At 34.3% G+C, this 20663-nt stretch overlaps 1 protein-coding gene across 1 annotated transcript; it reads right to left on the bottom strand.

Moving 5' to 3' along the window:
- UFL1 (UFM1 specific ligase 1) lies at positions 1 to 19868 on the bottom strand. The gene is made up of 17 exons (XM_068184095.1): positions 19761 to 19868; positions 18916 to 19013; positions 17964 to 18078; positions 17599 to 17729; positions 16899 to 16957; positions 13463 to 13609; positions 12209 to 12384; positions 11358 to 11537; positions 10915 to 11035; positions 8516 to 8638; positions 6690 to 6810; positions 5640 to 5803; positions 4420 to 4550; positions 4198 to 4278; positions 3375 to 3460; positions 2756 to 2936; positions 1 to 2066 (listed from the first exon to the last, which is right to left on the bottom strand). Exons 8-17 carry the CDS (start codon positions 11478 to 11480, stop codon positions 1854 to 1856), a joined length of 1344 nt encoding a protein of 447 aa, XP_068040196.1. The 5' UTR covers positions 11481 to 11537; positions 12209 to 12384; positions 13463 to 13609; positions 16899 to 16957; positions 17599 to 17729; positions 17964 to 18078; positions 18916 to 19013; positions 19761 to 19868; the 3' UTR covers positions 1 to 1853.
- Between the last annotated feature and the right edge of the window lie 795 nt (positions 19869 to 20663).

Here is a 20663-nt window from a genome sequence, read left to right as displayed (position 1 = left end):
TGCTCTTCAAATACTTCATAATTTAATGTTATTAAAATAATTTCTTGTTTGCATACAGAATTTCATATAGGATATTATTTACAAAAGAGCTCAATGTCATATAAAATTGTTTACATTCATTACAGGAACTTATTAATTATTCTGGATAAATAACACTAAATCAAACTTATTCCTGGTATACAAACTATTTCTTAAACAAAGTTCAACAACCTGAATATTTATTGTCATTTATTCCCCACTGTCTTTTACTGTCAGCTGTTACAACCTCCCATCAAGGAAAGAGAAACAATTACCTTTGCTTCTGCCTTACAATTCCAAACTGTTCTTGCCTCATGGCTGATAAAAGATCAGCATTGGCATAAACATTGTTAAACATTACTGCCTTTTAAATATGTGTAAAATTCTATTGTTTACATCACCAAAATTACCTTAACGTTTGTTACTCTGTTACTGGGGTTCCATACCTGGCCTCTTTAACTTTCAATTGTTGCAATTTCAGGCTTGGATACATTTATGATTAAGCTCACAAGAATATGTCAATTGTTGGAAAACAGAAAATTGTTGGAAAACAGAATTTGCACAGAATTTGCCCTCTTTGAGCACTAATTTTGGCAAGGATGGGTGAATGACATTTTTAGTAAAAAGAAAGTTTTTCATCTCTTATTACTCAACCTTGATGTTATGCAAACCCCCTGAAACTACATACATTAAATCAATGGGTATTACTGAAGTAATAGAACTTAGCTATTTCAAGTTTGAAAATTATCTTCTCTTAAAAATAAATTTAGAAGTATATTTGCCATACAAGAATTATGGCATTAATAGTGATAGAACTCAATTTTTCACAATTTTTGTTCTTTCCTGAAGACATAAAGTACTGTTCATGTAAAAATAAGGCTCACAAAAAACTTGAGGGAAGCAATATTTCTGTAAGTGAAGTTTATGTAGAAAGATCATGAACTAAATTATTTTCAAGAAACTCAGGATAAACAGAACACCACAAGTTCTCTCAAGAGCTGACAGAATGCAAACAAATATTTCTATCTGCTATTAGAACTGGACTAAGCACTCAATAAGTCTGCTGAATAAACACATGGCATGTACAATATGGCAAGTGTAACAGGATTTATCTGCTTCCAAAATGCCAATGCAAAAGAGTCACCTTTTCTGAATTACATGTTTTAAATTAACAGCTATTTCAGACATTAGCAGAATACATCGGTAGTATCAGTGTGCTGATGTTCATGAACTTGAATGTTCATGAAACTCACATTAGTAGTGGGTCACTTCCCTTAAGTTTATCAATATCCACTCGTACTCAAATTGTTTTTACCGCTGCAGTCCAGTGAACAGAAACTGAAAACATCCAATAATGACACCAGAGTAAAGATGGCCTTTGCTGGTGTGCTGTTAGGTATCAGAATATGTTTTAAAACCAGTATTTGATATTAAGATAGACAGGCTTATATGCAATCCTTATCTCACAACAAATCCAAATCAGAGAAGTAAAACTATCAGCCTGTGTGTGTATGGAACAAAATACGCTGTAATTTGAAGAGTAATTTCTTGAGGTCTCACATGAGGATGCCAATAAAAATCCACTGGTTTTGTACCCAAAGCATCCACAACTGTGTTCTGCCACATCTACATTAATGTGTTTTCGAGGTACACTGTAGAAGTAACAAAATTCCATTTGCCACCATCACCCAGAAACTGTATTCCCTGGCTGTGATTTGAAAACTACTAGAGGCCAAATTTACAGTCTGTCAAGCATTTTCTGTTGTCCCTTTTTTCAGCATAAAAGAAAATAAAGTCTGACTCTATCATGAAGCCCAATGCACTGAGTAACAGTTTTATTCCTCTGTTACAGAAAATTTCCTAGGTCTGAGAACAAGATCTTTGATAGAGGTAGTGATTTCCTGGAGCTCTTTTCGAATGCTTTCTGCTCCTTCCTCCTCTTCCATGTTATCTTTTGTGTCACTGTCTCCGTGTTCAGTTTTCTTAGTCTGGCTGGTCAATTGTTTCACCACTAATCCATGGTATTTGACTATCAGCGAATACTGATCCTGAAGGCAAAAAATGAGAACAAACCCAGGGGATGTCAATGTTACAGAAAAGGTAGACAGACCTATAATTAAAGATGTAATTTTTTAAAAAGCATTCTCCCATACTGGGCAGAGAGATTTAGTGATACAGAAATATATTTCTAATGAAGTATTTGACAACCTAAATTCCGAGAGACATTCAAAGCGACAGAAAACTGAAAGCGCATCCAAGTGCCACAAAAACAGGACTGAAGCATGAAAGCAATGCAGTTAGTAAACATCATCAGTTTCAGCAGTATAAAATACAGAATTTCACTGTATTTGCTCTTGAAGAGGTACATCTTTCTTTAAAACTGGATTAGGAAAGTTTAAAAAGTAACCATGGTCTAGCTCAGAGGAAAGATGTAAAAATGTTCAATTGTAAGAATCATAACACCCCCCAAGAAAGAGCTGTCTCATGGTTCAGTCAAAGGACTAATAACAGATTGATTTTTAATTTTATTTAAAAAAAAATTGATGGCAGATCCCTGAAGAGTTGGATTTGCAATGCAGTACAGATCAAAGGAATTGTATATCCTGCACATAAAGTAATGTTCAGGCATGAAATCCAACAGTGTCAGGTTTATGCAACAAAAATAATGTAAGGCACAACTTTCATGCTCTGTCATAGAATAAAGGTCATTTCCCCTTAAAAAGCTAGAATATAATACCTCAGGGATCCTGCCACTTAGGAAATTAATGATCTGTGGTACTGATCTTCCTGGTGCATGAAGCATGCAGTGAGTTGAAAACTGAAATAATAATACTGATGTCAGGTGCAGAACAAGAGCTGGATCTTCTGTGACTTTGAGCTGTTCAGTCAGAGCTTGCCTATGTTGAAATAGGACTTGCCTAAGGAACAAGAATATATTAAACAAAAATATGAATCTATGATTTTATCACATAGTAGTTGATCACAGATGCTAAAACTTATTTAACATAAATTAATTTAAATTTTCTTCTCTGACCATTTATTTATGTGGAATTCCAAAAATGTTAATTGAAAAAAAAAAAAACAAAAAACTATCACTGGCATAGCTCAGATTTTGAAAGACCCCTAGGGAACTTATATTACAGAAAAGTAGCGAGCCAACAAAATTAGCTAAATGTGAATTCTCCTCTTCTCCTTCTCCCATGGATTTAGAACTCCTTGACTTTCTATTTTTCAGTTAAGCAGTTTGGAAAGAAGGACTGCCTCTTACCCACTGAGTATGACTACTCCCATACTAACCATCCCACATTTGTGCAGCAATATAGGCACATTTCATAGAATAAATAAAATTAAGGTACCTTTCTTTCTTTTTGTCTCCTTTTTTCACCATAACACCACAAATATCCACTGCAGAGTCAAGGCATGAAAGAAAATCTTCTATACTCTTTTAAAAATAATAGAAATATTTAATCTGTGTTTGCAGATTATAAAAAAGTTTAACTATTGTTCACAATTAATCACACAAAAGATGACTGAATACACTTGAAATAAACTATAGAAGAAAAGAGAAAGTAACATGTATTTAGTAGAAATTATCTTTGTTCATCTTACAACAGTTCATATACTTAAATACTAACCCACACTGTAATTAATTAGTCTTGCAAATAATATTAAAAATGAATACATGTTCTGCAATTATTTACAGATATATTTTTTAGTAAGAAACACCTCAATATGGCCTTTTGCATAAAATAATTAATAAATAACTCTCCTTCTAGCTACACTGCCATAATCTGAACGTTTGAGGGTTTTTTTAAATATCCATAAGTTTACTAGTTAAGAAATACATGGAAGAACTCTGGGAACAAAGTACAAGAAACATCAACAACTGGAGATTCTCGCTCAGTTTTCACTCTTCTCACCTGCCCATGAAAGGCACACTGGATTCCAAATGGCAGCAAGGAGCCAAAGGTGACTATCAGTATCAAAATCTAAGACCACCTTTTCATCTCTGAAAATTCACAGATACAAAACCACACTTTCTCTCACTGCCTTACACAAATACAAAATATTATTTTGCCTTCAACCTTCACAGCAGCAGTGGTTACGTACTACTCTATGTGTTTCAGCTATTTATTAGCATTATATCAGCAAACCAGAAAATCTGAACTTGATTTTTACCTTGCCATTCAGAGAAGTATGCAGTTTAGTTAAAGGACCTTTAGTATCTTCTGGCAGTTTACCTAAAATCTTGATTCTGCCCTGTATGGAACAAGAATATAAATAATCTGTAATATTAATAATCTTTTTAGATGTAGGCATATTTCAAGTGAAGCAACTGCTTATTGAACAAACATCACTGATCTACTTGAGACCTCTAAAAAGCAACTTTTATTTCTGTACCTCACTTGTGATTGTAGAGTAATTTTCTGTTGTCATCATTGACTCAGATGCCAAGAAGTTGAAAACCAGATTTGTAATGTCTGTACACAGAGTCTTCAACAGGTGTTTGGCAAGGTTAGTCTGAGTATCATCTGTTAAAACAAATAAGTGATTAAAGTAATTTATTATAGTTATCTGATTCCTATGATGTCATCGCAGCACCTTCCTACCTGTGGACTCAACCATGAGTACTATGAGAAAGTTACCTGGACACATGAAGATAACATCCCTCATGTGCTGTGACATTCTTATGGAATGTTGTTCAGTGAAAAAGCTCAGACCTGAGCTTTCAGGTCTGTAAGAGCATTTTAATGCCTTGCTAGTATTTCAAAGATGTATCTGTATAAGCAGTAAACAACCTTGTACAATCCTCCTGAACCACTGCCATTGATCAAGTCAAGAGTATACAAAGGAAAATTCTGCAGGACAAGCAGTTAAATAGAAGAACAGCCATGTGGCTTTTAAGGTTGAAATACTAGAATTTGGAAAAAAAAAAGAGGCTACAGAATACATGTCCAAGAACAAAGGCTAATGGGAAATAATTATATAAATTCCAAAATACAGGAATATCACGTTGTTTTGCTGGTGTTTCCTTCTGCTAGATTTCCACAGAGAAAATTCCAGGAAAAAGATGATTACAGCAGAGAATCTTGGAAATGTCTACAGTATTTTCCTAATGCTAACTTTTCTGCCACACCTTACAGAATAACCCTCTGCAAAACAAATCTGACAGACTATTCTCAAGCAGCAGCTCCTTTCAGCATCAAACCTATGAGGTTTAAACAGCAGCTTCTTAGAATCAGGTGGTATTTAATTTTTTCATTAGTGGACAGCTGACAGAATAAAATGAGCTTACTAATATTTTCCTTTTTTTTTCATCTGGAAAGTGAAAAACTGGAAGGAATGCAAACACTTAGGAAGGAAAGACAAGAACACAGTTACCTTAACATAAGATATAACAGAATATGGATATGAAATAAAAAGAATGTATTTCAATTACTGTGCAAAGCTATGCACTTCAGCATAAAGGCAGTATTAGGCATACTAAACACATCTCTAGTTTTTTCTTTCTAGATTTTCCTTTTTAAACTCTTGGCCTGTCTGACCTTTAATGTAGATTCCGGAATAAATTTAACATCCTTGAAGGAGCATAATCATTTTTCAAAGTATGTATTTTGTACCTGTGAAATGCTTTGCTCCCTTTTCAAATAACCGAATGTTGTTGTACAGGTTTGAGAATTCCTCCTGCAAGTCCTTCATAGCCTGTCTTCTGTTGGCTCCAGAGGAAGATGCTGAAGATGTAAAAACGGAACGCACAACTTCCTGGTAAGTTTTTGTCAAAGATCTTAAAACAGGAAAGAAGAAAGGAGAAAACATTGAGCAAAGTGTGAAACTGTACAAGGTTTTCTCAAATATATCAGACACAGAGAAAGCAACCTCATTATGTAGTAACTGATGGGGACATGAATGCTATTCTATGAATACAGAAAAAGCAAATTATGATAATCAGAAAAAAAATCCACGAGGAAATTAAAATATACTTAATGGCAGATAGTCTAATGTTATAGTATGTATGGTATACAAATGAATGCCAAGGTTTTAGCTCTTCACAACTCCTCAATGGAAATAAGGTGAAAGATAAAAGGATTTCCAGAAGCAATGCTATTCACAAACTTTCAGGAGCCTCTGGACAAATTTCTAAAGATGCAGTAACTACGGCACTCCAGGTTTATTCAAGCTTAGCTATTACAGTCTTATGTTCCTTTTGCTCTGAACATACATATTCACATTCTCTTTGGTACAGAACATCTTTTAAAAGAAGTTATTAATCTTTGCATAGCTCAGTTTGCTGACATAACTTACTACCCAGCTCTCATGGGTATCAATGGAGACAGAGATGCCAGGAAACATGAACAAACACCAAAGGCTGTCCAGAAAATTGGACTCATGAAATTCCATCATGGATGGTTGTAAGGGGTGGGGGGGTGGAATACACCCATGAAGCTGATTATGAGCTTGCAGGACCATGTACTGCTAAGCAGAAGCACATTCCTGTGTCAGCACAGCTTTTTACACATAACATGTGTAACACAAAGCTGTACAGAAAAAGAATATTGTGCTTCATGTCTATCAAAAAAGCACTCTTTTCTAAGTAAGAACACAGACTGAAGTGTAGATTCATCTGAAGTGAATCACAAATTTTCTAACTCCAGCTGAATTATAGAAATTACCTTCTTAGATGTTCAGCAATTTCTGTAATAAACTCTTCAGGGCAATCCTGCATGTGGGTCTTTAAAACATCCTCAATTTCCTCTTGTGACATGAAAGAAAACTCCAGTTTCTTATTCCTACCTGTAGTGGCCATAAAAACACTCACTGAGAAAACATTCCATTTAGTATTGCTGCAATTACTCTGTGGCATGAGATACTGGAAAGCCTCAAAATCCAAACACCACAGAAAAAATGCTTATCAACACTGGAAAAACCAGGATGATTATACATGACAGTTGAATTTTACACTAGAAAAAACTGATAAAATGTCTCTTTTCATCACTTAGAAGTTTCTGTAAGAGACAACTGAAGTAGTGTATGAGGATATGCATTTTTGGTGATTTTTTTTTTCAGTCTGCTTGGCCCATGAGTCTAGAAACCATAATGCCACCAAGACCAAGTAGAACTTAAAGTGCCAAAACTGAATAGAGTGTTCCTACTCGAAGGATTTCATAATGCTATTGTTTTTATTTTTTTAAATTCCATTTAGTGAGATACACAATAATGAAACACAGTTATTGAGGTTACAGTATAAAATCTGAAACATGATAAATTAAACCAGACAAGGTGTTCCAGTAATAAAAGCAACTTACATGCATACAGTTTAGTGCATATGTATTTAGGTTTTGCACAAAACATGAACTTTTCCTGGGTGTTGTAGAATTTTTACATGTAAGAATGAGATCAGAATGATGACAGACTACCAGAAAAGGACATGTTCCAAATGCATCTTAAAACAGGCTTATTGTGTGTATAAGTATGGAGACCAATGATGTTCCTTGTGGTGCCATGGCAGTAACGAACATACAAGGCTTATAAACAAGTGAAATGGGAGGTTAAATCAGGTTTTAAAAAGGATCTTATTTACATTTGAATGGTTTCATCTGAGTTTACCTTGAGATCGTGGTTCAAGCTACTTATTATAGCACAACAATACAAGCAGCAATAAGGGCAAAACAGAAATCCTACACCAAAACCCAAAAGTGACTGAACATTGTTTTACTCAGTAACTGAGTAGTCCTGAAAAATAATTCCATTTATATTTGAATTACATCACTCTGTGAGAACAGTATCAAACAAAATTACTACACTGTATTTCACACGTCAAATATCATGCTTCAAAGTATTTTTCAGTCAGTATTGAAAGTCTGGACCCTACATATAAAATGGAAGCACACATTTCTGGTTCTCCATTGAACAAATGAAAGAACACAACTGCTTCATTGGCAACCACTGTTTGCTCTAAATCTAACAGTGCTGGCTTTTACTTAGCAAGCCATTCATGGTCCTTTTAATAGTGAAGGTAGAGAAATAGGCACAAATAAGGAGTGACATTAAAACTATCAAACATTAGTTTTGACTGTATATTTTATTCCTATGAAGAGAAAGACTGTCTGATTGCTATGATTTGTTAATTCAGGCCATTCATTTATCATACACTAAGCAGCAGGCATTACAAAATCAAGCGCAACATTCACCCCAAATTCTACAGCATTTCCTACATAAAATAAAAGAATAAATATAAAATGGTATTATTTCCTTGACTTAAATTTGTTTTTTAAAGACTGAGTTATACTGTTCAGTGAAAATTTAATGTCCATTTAATTTAAATAGCAACATCAGACCCACAGATACAATTTTAAGTACATAGTGTTCTCCTCATTTTGACATTTTAGCTAACCTTATCTAAATAGTGGGGGAAGAACAGACATGTAGAAAAAAAAAGCAAGTAGTAAAACTTGTTGAATAGATATGAATAGATAGTGCCTAAAATAAAATGATAAACCTGTGGCAGTCCCTTGTGACTCTTCATCGCTGTCAGCATCCCTTCTTCCTTTCTTCTTGGCTTTCTTAATCTTTATCTCTCTGGCATTCCCACCACCTCCGCCTCTCACGCTTCCACTGCCCTCTGGTGGGGAATTACTTGCTTAGTACACAGGAAAGTTGTAGCACTTAAAAAGTTTACAATACCATGGTAATTTATCTATGTTACTTGTTAATGCTGGATTGAAAACCACAACTTGATTCTAAACATAACTTAGAACACGTATTTCAGAATCTTAGGGCCATAAGTTTCATTCTTATGAAAAAAAAGCAACTGATGCAAAGCTTTGTAAAAGCTAATGTAATTAATAAACACAAACACTAATATCAAGTGCACATATAATAAAAAAGAAAAAAAAAGAGTAGTATCTTGCTCCAGCTAAAAACAGATGAGATACCAGAGTCCACAATGTAGTGGAGGATTTTCTGTCAGCTGAAAATAGCATCTTAGTAAGCATTTAGCATTTTTATTCAATGATGCTAGATAACTGACTTTATAAAAACTATTTTAGATAATGTAACTTCGTGAATTTTCAGAGAAAGAATCCTACACTATATACACAAATATACCTATTTACTCAAAATATAATTGGAAGCACATATTCAATTAAGTAGAGCACTCAATCTTTTTTGACTTTTCCTAGACGACTATAGAGCAATGGGATGTTCCAGTTCTGACACATATAACAAATTACTTTGTTCAGAAGTCCTGCAATCAAGGTATGCAACTGCAGAGAGAATCTCAACTTGCTATACAGTCCCTCTCCACAAGGCAAGCTGTTCTGCTCTTTGTTCCCTTTTTCACAGCATCTTCTGGTATTTTTTCACTTGGAAGAAATTTAAACTCCATGGTGCCATACATATATACACTATGCCTTGAGAAATTGGGTGTTTTTTCCATTTAAATATGGTCCAAGGTTTGAAGTAACTACATTATGTAACTACTGTTGTTTAAAGAAAGGAAACACAAGGACATGGTGCTCTTACCTAAAAAGCTAACTGCATCTGTTACATGCCATTGATGGATTTTTAAGCATTACTTTGCAGGAACAGCCAAAAAAAATAGTGCTTTTCCCAAACTTATTTGAAATGTGACTGCATTACAATAATTACATTACATAAAACTGTTATGTTGGGGTGTTTTTAGGTAATGCACATAACAATCCATAATAAAACATTTCAAGGTAGTGCTTGCTGATGGTGCAGCATGTTACCTGTGGGTATGAATTTGTCTAGACAAGCAGTACAGGCTCAGTAGAGTCTCACTCCTCAGAGGGCTGGAAACCAAAGTCTTTCTATTATGACAGTTCCATTAAAGAGCCATGCTTCTCTGCCTTAGCTATGGCCTAGAAAAATCTGCCATCTCTTGTGCCAAGAATAAGTTTAATTTCCATGTCAACTCAGGCCTATTCATGTTTTTTTTTTTTACGAGTAGAATGTTTTACTTTGCAGATGAGTATATTCAATCAAGCCAGATGCATCAGTGCTCTAATTGTCTCACTTTCAGTAGCACAGTAACACTCTGCAAGTGAGTTCAATATAGATTGCTCAACTGTGTTGTAGCAGCACAAGAGCCACATAAAATTTTTAGGATTCACAGTCTTCAGACTGAATACTGTCTTAAAAATCAGAAAGATTTCAAGGGTTAAGTCCTCACATTTTTTATTCTTCCTTCAACTGAAATCTATTCCAAACAGTCACCACACAAATGGAGTAAAGTTTGGGATTAATTTAATCCAGAATATACCTCAAAGTAAACTGTCTTACTCTCCAAGTAACTGTTCCATGTGCAAAACCAGAAAATTCTATGGCATGGTTTTCTCAGAAAAGATGACAAGTATTCTTCAAAAAAACCCCCAAAAACTCATTCTCAATTTAGACAAAGTTATTTTGGAATTAACATCTCAAGGCTAATAAGAAGAAACATATTAATTTTCCTGGACCCCTGAGAAATGGAGACTAAAATTTTATCTACACTGTGTAATAAAACATGGTACAGAGGTCCCTGAGCTAATACTGGTTTTATTCAGTCTTATGTGATCACACTGTATAAAATAATAAATGAACACAGGATTTCTTGCTTCTAAAAACAGTTACCTTGTGTTGAACTAACTCTAGAGACTTTTATAGTACTTCCTCTGCATTTCTAAGTCTGAAATTAGTTCTCATGGGCATAGCTGAGATGTATGCACACGCACAGTATAATGGTAAGTGGTTGATTTACTTCTTAAATATCTTAAGCAATGGACTGGAAGCATGTAATAGACTAAAAAATATACTAACTTTATATTTGAGTATTTCAAAGATAAAACAAGTTTGTTTTGTTTTGTTTTTTGCTTAAGCTGAATATTGATGTTTTACCTGTTGCTTTCTTTCTTCTTTCATCCTTTTTGTCTTTTTTATTAGCATATGAGTACTCTAAACAAGAAGCCTGTTTTAAATCTTCTTCAGTGATTAAATTAACAGGGTTGTTTTTAATTTCCTAAAATGAAGAACATGCACATCATAGCAAAAACATATACACAGCAATGGAAGAAACATTTAAGCCATATGGCCATTTTCAAGTACACAAATAAAACATCATGTTTTCCAAGCGCAACACATGAGACTGGACTTCCTCAGTGCACCAGAATATAAATTACACCCATTAAATACAGAAACCTGCTGTTCATTTGTCTTGCTTCTTCACTAGTTGTAGTTCAGATGAGATGTACAGAAACCGTAACAGTGACTGCAAAGTCCCATGAGCTTTACTCTAACACTCAATGTGCACTGCATCTTTACCAATAAAAAACCTACTGTACCTTTTCTGCTTTCTGCTGCATCAGATCAGAAAAGAGGTCAGCACAGCTGCTTAGAAATTTCTCACTGACTGCAATGGTGTCATTGAAGACTAAACCTGAAGAGCTTTTGTTTAAAGATCTCATCACTTGCTGGAGCAAAATCCCAACATCTTCTACTGACAATGAGCTGGGCAGAAGAGTCTAGGGCAAAGAAAATTAAAATACAACAGCTTTGTAAGTGGATAAACAGAATAGACACAGGCCTTTTGACATCTGCTAACTATTTAAAAAGCATTGTACTTTTCAAATTAAGCTAGTAATTTAAGAGTACACACTATTTTAAATCTAACACGGCAAACCCACATTGCTCTAGAAATATGTGTTACCTCTGGGCAAATGCATGGCAACTTTTTCAAAATGAAGTTCAACAGCTACAAAGCATCACCAAGCACAGAACAACAGCAGCACTTAAGAGCAACAAAGGTAGTGCTGTAAGGACTAAAATCAGGACTTAGGACAAAGTGGCTAAGATCCCTCTGCTCACCAAAAGTGTTGTAAACATTTAGTTTAGACATTTTCTCAAAAAAAAGGGCCCAACAGAAATATATTGCTCTTTAGTAGAGAAATGCACTAGTATTGAAATGAAAGTTAGTCTTACATATCTATAAACTGAATGCCAGTATGTCCTTCCCCTGTTTTTATCCAGATCAAATCAAAGGCAAATAATGCCCTTTGTCATTTTAATTATACTGAATTTTCTACTTTGACAACATAGAATTTCATTATACATATGTGTAGTTTCAATAAAGTATCATTTGACACAAAAATAAGAAAAAAGAATAAACCCAACAACAACTGAAAGGACTGCTTACCGCTACATCTATCCAGTTTCCAGAGCTGATGGCTTCCTCCACAGAAGCTTCGACTTGATCCACAATTTCTTGACCAACACAAGCTGCTCTCAGAAATAAGAGTTGTGCCGACTTGTATCTTTTTTTAATGTAGCCTGCTGGGTCAGGGATGCCAAGTCTAGACAATGCATCAAATTCTATAAAATAAGTTAGATAACTGTTAAAATTTAGTTCCTTCATATACATAGAAGATCTTATGGGATGACTTTATTTTGAAAGTAGGAAATGAAGTGTTACACATATTTTTACACAAGTAAATGCAGCCTTAAGCTAATGCTGACCTAAAACTTAGTTCAGTACAAGCTACATCTAAATGTTGTTAATAGAAGTATGCAGATGAAATCATGGATGTAACTTTGATCTGAACTTAGCAAATTGGGTTTTTTTGGATTCTTATACCATTAAGTTTATATTTGCAGTCATATCTTTCCAAAGTATTCTAATATAGCATGAAAAATATTTACAATACATACAGTTTTTTCTTTTCAACTATTTAGTAGTTTATACTTAAGATGTGGGGAAAACATTCAAAGACTGACAGACACTCCATCAGTCAAGAAGTATTACAGTAACAATACGGTCATTTTAAGTTATAGTGAACCTTTTCAATCTGCAAGAATAACTGCTACTTAGGGCTTGGCCCTTTGGGACCATAAGGGCACATTCCTCTCTTTATTCAGATCCAGATTTTCCCACAGCTTGTGGCATTTCAAAACACCATAATCCAGCATCACTCAGCATAGATAGAAATGTCTGGATTCAAACCAGGACACTAGTGCTACTCACTCCAGTTCTACAGATATTGTTTTGGGAAAAAAATTCTTCCTGAGCACTGCATGTTTGGACTATTAGCAGCCAAATTTTGGTTGTAATCTGGACATTTGGTCTGAAACTTCAGCTGCAATGATCTGAAAAGCCGACAATGAATAGGCTAATCAATGTCTTCAGAGCAGTAACAAAAACAGCATTTGTAATTATGAGAAATAGTTACTGTTTAGCAGTATGGTCCTCTCTGCTGAAATACAGTTCATTGTGATAAAGGAACACACATCATTATGAGCAAGATGGTCTTTTAGCAAAGGAGTACTAGCACTGCGTAGATTTCCACTTCTCCTTGTAAGCCTTCACCCTAAGCACTAGCTATATTAAGATAAGACCAATTACCTACACTGGTTTTAGAAAGCCATTTTATCTATGAGAATGTAGATTAATTACCTAAGTAACCATTCTGCTTGAAAAAGGAATCCACCCATTTGTTCTGTGTTCTGGAATAGATGTCTGGAACAAACACAGCCTTATCCTGTCTCCCACCAATCACGGTGCCTTTTAGACGACTAGCATTAACAAGTTCTTCTAGCAAAGCTACAAGAGGAAAATAAACAAAGAGATGTTTCCTAAGTTAGTATATTCATTAATCAAAAGATAGTAATTATTTTCCCTGGCTTGTTTCTTCTTTCTTTCCACCAATCAGTTTGTGCTTGTTCTAGTGAAACACTGCCAAGCTCTATCAATTATTTTTAACACTTAGGAGAATTTCTTCACAAAAGCTCTGGAAATCAGACAATGTTTCCAAACAGTGAGCCACAATGGCAGGATCAAAATGTTTTTTATTGAACATATACCTAGTCACTTTTAGCTTTTAATTTAAAAAATGCAGACATAGAATAATCTTTCTCTGGACAGAAGAGTAAAATATACTAGCATTTTATTAATAATTTCTCTTTGATTTCACTGCTTGCATGTTAACCAAAATGGAAAAAAAAAAAGATCTGAATCCAGAAAATTACATGAAAAGTCATTATCTAAACTGCATAACACAGTTGCCTAAAATAACCTCTTGAGAATACACAAATACTGCTGACAAAAAACATATTGGTAACTGGTAGTACCAAAGTACTAAGGACTTCTCAATACTAAATATGACTTTTAAAATCCATTTAAGCTGCATAGGAATATCTGATTTGCCTCCTATGATCTGCTTCTACCTTTTTGAAATACAAGAGATATATTTAAAAAAAACCAGTGACATCAACTGCTAACTCTGCTGATTTTCAGAGCTTTACCAGATGGCTTTTTTTAATACTCAGTTTATGGTCATTTCTATTTCATTAAAAGACAAGTTTTGGTCTGGAACAAGACATTAAATGGTATCACATGGCAAGGCTTCTTCCTCATTAAACAGAAGCAGCAATGAACACTTCAACATGCTTAGTACAGTACACAGAGGTTTAACTCATTTATGCAGGAAAATTTACCTGAAAGCCCAGTTCCAGAAGAAACAGTGCATAGCAAATCACGATAGTTTTTGTCAGATATGCCCATAGTGTAGAGGAGCTTCTATAAGCTAGCAACTATTGAACACAACTGTGACTAGCAAAGCTGAACAATACTTACACTGAAATAATGCAGCAGAAAGAGAAACTGATTTAAACAAAATACAGCTTTATGTAATTTAAGACAAGAGCCAGAAGTTCATGTTCTGCCATGGTTCAGTTACATCAAATAGAATGGAACTTCTAAGACCAATTCTGGAAATAAAATTAGTTTTTTTAAACTTCCTAATATTTTAGTTGTCCTAGAAAATAGTGTCAAGGTGTCTATTCCACTTAAGCAGATGTCAGATAATACAGAATGGTTTTCTGTTTGCAATTTCAACTTCTTTTTATTAAAAGTTTTTAGGAAAAAGAATTAGACTTTCCTAGAAGTCCACAAAATTGGTTGAAAAATCTATTCATGAAGGGAAAGAAAAAATCTATTCTTTACAGAGAGAAGATGTCAGAAGAAAAGAAGTGAAATGAAGACATCAATTAAATTCTGTATTTCATCAAGTGCCAGTTCTAAAAGTCCAGGGCATAGGAGGTGCTCTCAGTGATTTCACAGACCACTGCTACAATTATGTCTAGACAGTAGTTTGTTTTAAAACAACAGGATCCTTGTAGAACTACCATGAATTCTCATTTATTTTTAAAGCTGACCAAGTAGCTTGTAGCGCCCTATTAGGTCACCATCAAAGTCTGACAAAGATAGTCCCTCAATGTCAGTCCTATACCAGTAACATAATGCCCAGAAATTAATAACATATGTGATTTCATTATGGTTTGTAATTATTATTTTAACCTGAAGAGTTTCTCATTTCTAAAACTACTTTTTATTGAAACTTTATGAAAGCTTAAGATGAATAGCAGTACACCTATGTGAAAGAACCACAGAAAAACGTTTATCCTATCTAAACCCAGGTATTGATTAAATAATTAGCTGTTTGTAAATAATACAAATATTACATTGAACTTACATTTTTATTCTACAAGAGACAGAAAATTGACGAAGACCACTTTTAAACACATTGCTAACAGTGACAGAAAAAGCTAAAAAGTAAATCATTAAAAGGTTTTTTTCAAGTTTCCAACATTTGTGAAATTGAAATGGTATCTCAGCAAATGGACACAATAAAATCTGGCAGTGAATAAAAAGATAAAAAGCTCTTTGAAACTTAGAAACTGCAGTGGTAATGAAAGAAAGTAAGAAAAACTAAAGGATGAACAAACTCACTAAAAAAATCCCATGGAAGTACTAGAAGTATCTATTGTGATGCTCACTGGTGTCAGGAAAATACCAGAATTTCAACTCAAATTAACACTGTACATCATCAAAGCACGATGATTTACTTGGAAGAGTCATCTCAAATAGACTGTAAACAAATACTGAAATTTGCTGGCTCTTGAGACATTATTATAATTCAATTTCACAGATTATCTCTTTAATCTATGAAAACTTGGATGGCACATAAAAGAAAAAAAAAAGGAAATTTTAAATTGATCATGCGAAAGTAGAGTGCTTATGTGATTTTATTTAAGTGCTAGAATTTAAATTTTTAATGAATAAGCTTGTGGCAGAGAACAACAGGATAAGCAGAGAGATACTACAGTGGAGCTAAGTGAGCAATGCCCTGAAAGAGAAGCATTAAGGTTCATGAGAAGAGATAGAAAAAGATTAAAGGATTTTAAAAGACCAGCAGCACTTGGTCATCCAGCACAGAAGACTTAACGATGCTTGAAGCAGCATTTTTGAGAGATAGGAGAGGGCACACAAAGTGACAAACAAGTAGAGCCTAAAGATTTCAGCAGCTGAATAGGGATTCTTTATGCATTTCTATTTAGAAAAGGAACTATGGGAATAAAAGCAAACAGTTTAAGGATATGTTTTATCTCTCAGCATACAAAGTAATTTAACTAAGAGTGTAACAAAAGCTTAGCCTCCATTATCACAGAAAAAAGTCAGTAAAAAAAATCCTGAGCAATTAATGCCATTTGGCTACATAAAATCTGTCCCCTTTTGTGTGCTTCACTGATAAAACTGCCAGTTGCTAAGGGCAAATAATTAAAGAGATGAATAAATAAGTACTGTACTTCTTGCATCATTCTGCCCCCAGAGGCATCTTGTCAACAAATATTTTCATTGCTTTGGATACAGTGAACATCCCTTCAGTTATGGATAGCACAAAGGGTTTAATACTTTCTACACTAAAGAGAAACACACTGTTCTGTATTTCAGAATTAAGGCTATGTGCTAAAAAGCTTTTTTGAAAGCACACTTTTAATAAAGAAGAATGGATTTCCTAACAAACACACAAAATATTCTGAATGAAACTCACAGTAAAGTAAATGTTCTTGAAATCCATAGCGAGTGATCAAGCTACTTACAGGTGTAGGCCTTGGGAAAAAAAAAAAGAAAAACAAAACAATATAAATTAATTATATGAAACTTATGTGGAAAATTCAGAAATGAATCCAGAGGTTACTATAGGTGAACATAGCCTCAGGGTACTACACTGATGTTTAAAATAGCTTACAAGTGTTTAATTCTGAATTACTGTGAAGTGGTAACACAAAAGCTATGATAATTATTATAAGGAAACTTCTGCTTTGTTAAGTTTTCCTCTTCCTATGCAGTGACACAAAAAGTTATTGATTTAATAAAGAAAAACTTATCTGTAATCACATGTAGTGACCACATCAATATGTAACTGACTAAGGAGCAGTGGAGTGACAAGAGAACAGATATTCTACAAAGTAACAAAAAAACTATAGAGTAACATTTTCTTCAGCCAAAACACTAACTTATGTTGTATAGGGTATATTGTTATACTTACTTTGTTTTTCAAAAGAGAGTCCCCATTTCTAATGAGTGAGTCTAACATAACTGAGAATTGGTCCCAGGAACTGAACTACACATAGGGAAATCTATCCATAGGTCTTTTTTTTTTCTTTTCTTTTTCAATCACAAGTGAATCTGGCCCATAAAGACCTGTAGCAAAAATATTTTAGTATGTGGTTGCAGGCATTGCAATTTACCGAGTAATCGCAGTGAAAAGCCCACGAATACGTGCTCGATGGCGGGACACAAAGGCTTCTGTAAAAATCACCCCACGGTTTTCCTGGTCTAGCTGTCCGTGAATAATTCTGCCCAAACGCCTGGATAATGCCTGTAAAAAGAAGAATTGAGCATGCCTTCTTCCATCAGATATATGGGTATCTAATGACAGAAAACTTTGCAGAAAACAGAAGTATAGTTTGCAGATGTACCACGAAAACTAGGATTTAACCTTGGTATTAATTTTGTACAAAACAGTGACTTAAAGCCAAGGATATTGCAAAGATAAAGAAAGAACAACCAATCCAACCAATCCTGCATTTGCCAGGTTGGTGGCTTTCATTACCTGTATCAGGAAGTCTCCTGGAAGGTCATATGCCTTGCAGAGTTCTGATATTGTCACCTGGCCAGTTTCCTGTAGTTTATCATTTATTTCTTCTGCTAACTGATCCAGATAACTCCTTTAGTAAAAACGAGAAAAAGAAAATACAAAATGTTAAATGTGACATTCAAACTCAACCTCAAGATGACATCCTGAATAAGTGACCTCTTTTAATATACCTCTTCCTGTTACATCTTTGCAAAAATAAACTAAAAGTTATTTTAAACAAATAAAGGAGAACAGTGTAAGTGAAAATGTGTGTTTTTTTAAAAAAGCCTGCTAAGCAGGTAGCTATTATTAAGATGGGGCATTTATCTACTTGTATGAAAATTTCAAGCAAGAGAAAGAAGAAAACATTATGTCAATGAAAATTGGGAAACAGCTTAAGTAAGTGAGACAGGTCTTAACTATTTGAAGAGAGCCAGGTACTTCATATTCTTTGACAAGAACAGATCCTGAAGCTCAAACAATAAAAAGGACAACCTCATAAGAGTACTACTTCAGTGGTTGTTAGTGTGCTGGAAGCCTTGAAATAACTACGTCAAACACCTTAGGCTTGTGAGGTAAAACAAGAGGTAGAAGATTTGTCAATAGCTGAGGCAAACAGCAAAGCCAGAGAGCAAATGAGATCTGGCTGCTGTACATGAAGACACTGGGTAAGAAATGCAGCCTCTTAAACGCAGGACACTGAACACAGATGTTCAATAGGGCCTTGACACCGTGGATTCATTGGATGCTTTGCTGAGATAGGTCTCACCTGCCAAAAGTAGCACTGATCACCACCAAGCAGCTCTAAGATCAGCCAAGAAAAACTTATTTCACTTCAGAAGCAACAAAAGTTGGATATTATTTTTAGTCTGCGTTTTAAAAAATAAACACGGTATGAATTATACATATTGCTCCTGAAGGTACTCACTCATTTATAAGCTGTCCCAGTACAAGCTGAATACCTTTTTCAGATTTAACAATGTCATTAGCTCTGTTTTCAATGTGCAGAAGATCCACATTTATTACCTAAAAAAAACACCTCTTATCAGAACTTTAAATTGAAAATAATTCTAAAACATTGAGATATTAGTTACACATTCCTATATCTTGAGGAAAGCTGCTCTAATTTTTTTATACTATTGCATACAAACACACTTGATCTGTGTTTTGGAATAAAGCAGCAATCCTTTAGGGTAAAAAACCTCTCTTTGCAACTGTTACAAAGTTAAAAGAAACCTAAATAATAATAAAAAAATATCAGAAAGCAGTAAGACAAAATAGGAAACTGGCTTTCAGAAAGGTTTTCTGTTTCCAAGAAATTTTGTTCAAGCCTGAAGGAAAAATTAGCCACAGAGGAAGACTACTGCAGGACAAAGATTAGTGGAGACAAAGAATAATGAAGGAAGAAGGTAGACTCAAAGAGGCATGCAAAGTTAATTATGCATGCTCCTGCAGCTTTAAATTTAAATGGATAACATATTTCTTTTCTGTCTGCACTCCTTAGTTTACAAAGAAAGAGTTCATAACAAAAACTGTATATATCAGTAGTGATTTCAGAAGTCCTAGATTATCACTAAGCAGAGAGGTTTCAATCAAGCAATAAATGGACAGATTAAGTAATCTGCAGTATCCTGACATGAGCTACCAGCTCTTCATAAAGTTTGTTCTGTTTTAACAAAATAACTTAGCTGGAGTATAACTAATGAACTCCATATTCACACTATACATGGTGAAGAAAAGAAAGAAGTATAAAGTTTTTATTACTAAAGTTACCTGTTGTAAGTCAACAATGTTAACTCGACCTTCAAGAAAAGTTAAAACACACTTTTAGTACATGAAACATATTTGAACAGATTTGGAATTAAGTACAGATTATTGTGCACAAAATATTTAATTACTTTTTCTGTAGACCAATTAAACTAGTCCATGAGTGCCCTGAGATTGTTAAAACTTTCTACCTTTGCATGATGCTACTAACAAAAAGCCCAGCAAATTTTAATTCAGTCCAAGCTGCCCCACTGGTATGATACACCATGGCAAAACACAATCTGAGGCAAACCTGTGGTAACAGTGAGAAAATGGCTAATCTGTATGGACATAATAAGAAGTTAATTTTTCTAAACATATGACACTGTGAAATTCACCCTTAAGAATAACTCAAAGTACAATATACTGCCTGCTCATTAAAGCCATCAACAAAAGCTATCTCAACTTCTTTACTTGCTTCCTTATATATCTAAGTCATATCTTCCAATACAAGTGGCTCTTCACATTGGTAAATTAAAAAAACCTCTCAATGACAATTTACAAATAATATTATCACTAATGGCATGAGAGGAGAATGACTTTAGAATTCCAAGACAGGGCCAAACATCTAGGCCAGGTACTAAACTGTATTACAATGTCAAATTTCCTTCAAAAAGGATTTTTATACAACTTTTATGTCAGAAATTCCACATGGGTGAAAATAAACCAAATAGCCTATCTTGATATGCTTATCTGAAAGCCTGACACAGATCTGAAGTGAAAATAAAAGAGCAGCAGGTGAGTTAATGTGTAGATGAAGCAAACTGACTTTATCTGAAAGATTAAGGGTACTGAAAACTTTGAATTTTTTTCTGTAGCCTTCAAAATTAACTTCCAAATCCAAAGGAAGAAAGTAAATGCCACACTTAC

The sequence above is a fragment of the Anomalospiza imberbis genome, chromosome 3, assembly GCF_031753505.1.
Source record: "Anomalospiza imberbis isolate Cuckoo-Finch-1a 21T00152 chromosome 3, ASM3175350v1, whole genome shotgun sequence".
In the NCBI taxonomy this organism is placed as follows: domain Eukaryota; kingdom Metazoa; phylum Chordata; class Aves; order Passeriformes; family Viduidae; genus Anomalospiza; species Anomalospiza imberbis.
Note: the sequence above shows the minus strand (reverse complement) of the source record. Positions and strands in the feature narration are given on the sequence as shown.

Coding starts and splice junctions, on each gene's coding strand:
- UFL1 (XM_068184095.1), bottom strand. CDS start 11,480: ATGAGATCTTTAAACAAAAGCTCTTCAGGTTTAGTCTTCAATGACACC. Junction 11,036..11,357: donor TGCAGCAGAAAGCAGAAAAG/GTACAGTAGGTT, acceptor TCTTCATTTTAG/GAAATTAAAAACAACCCTGT. Junction 4,551..5,639: donor GGGAGCAAAGCATTTCACAG/GTACAAAATACA, acceptor TTGTTTTAACAG/ATGATACTCAGACTAACCTT.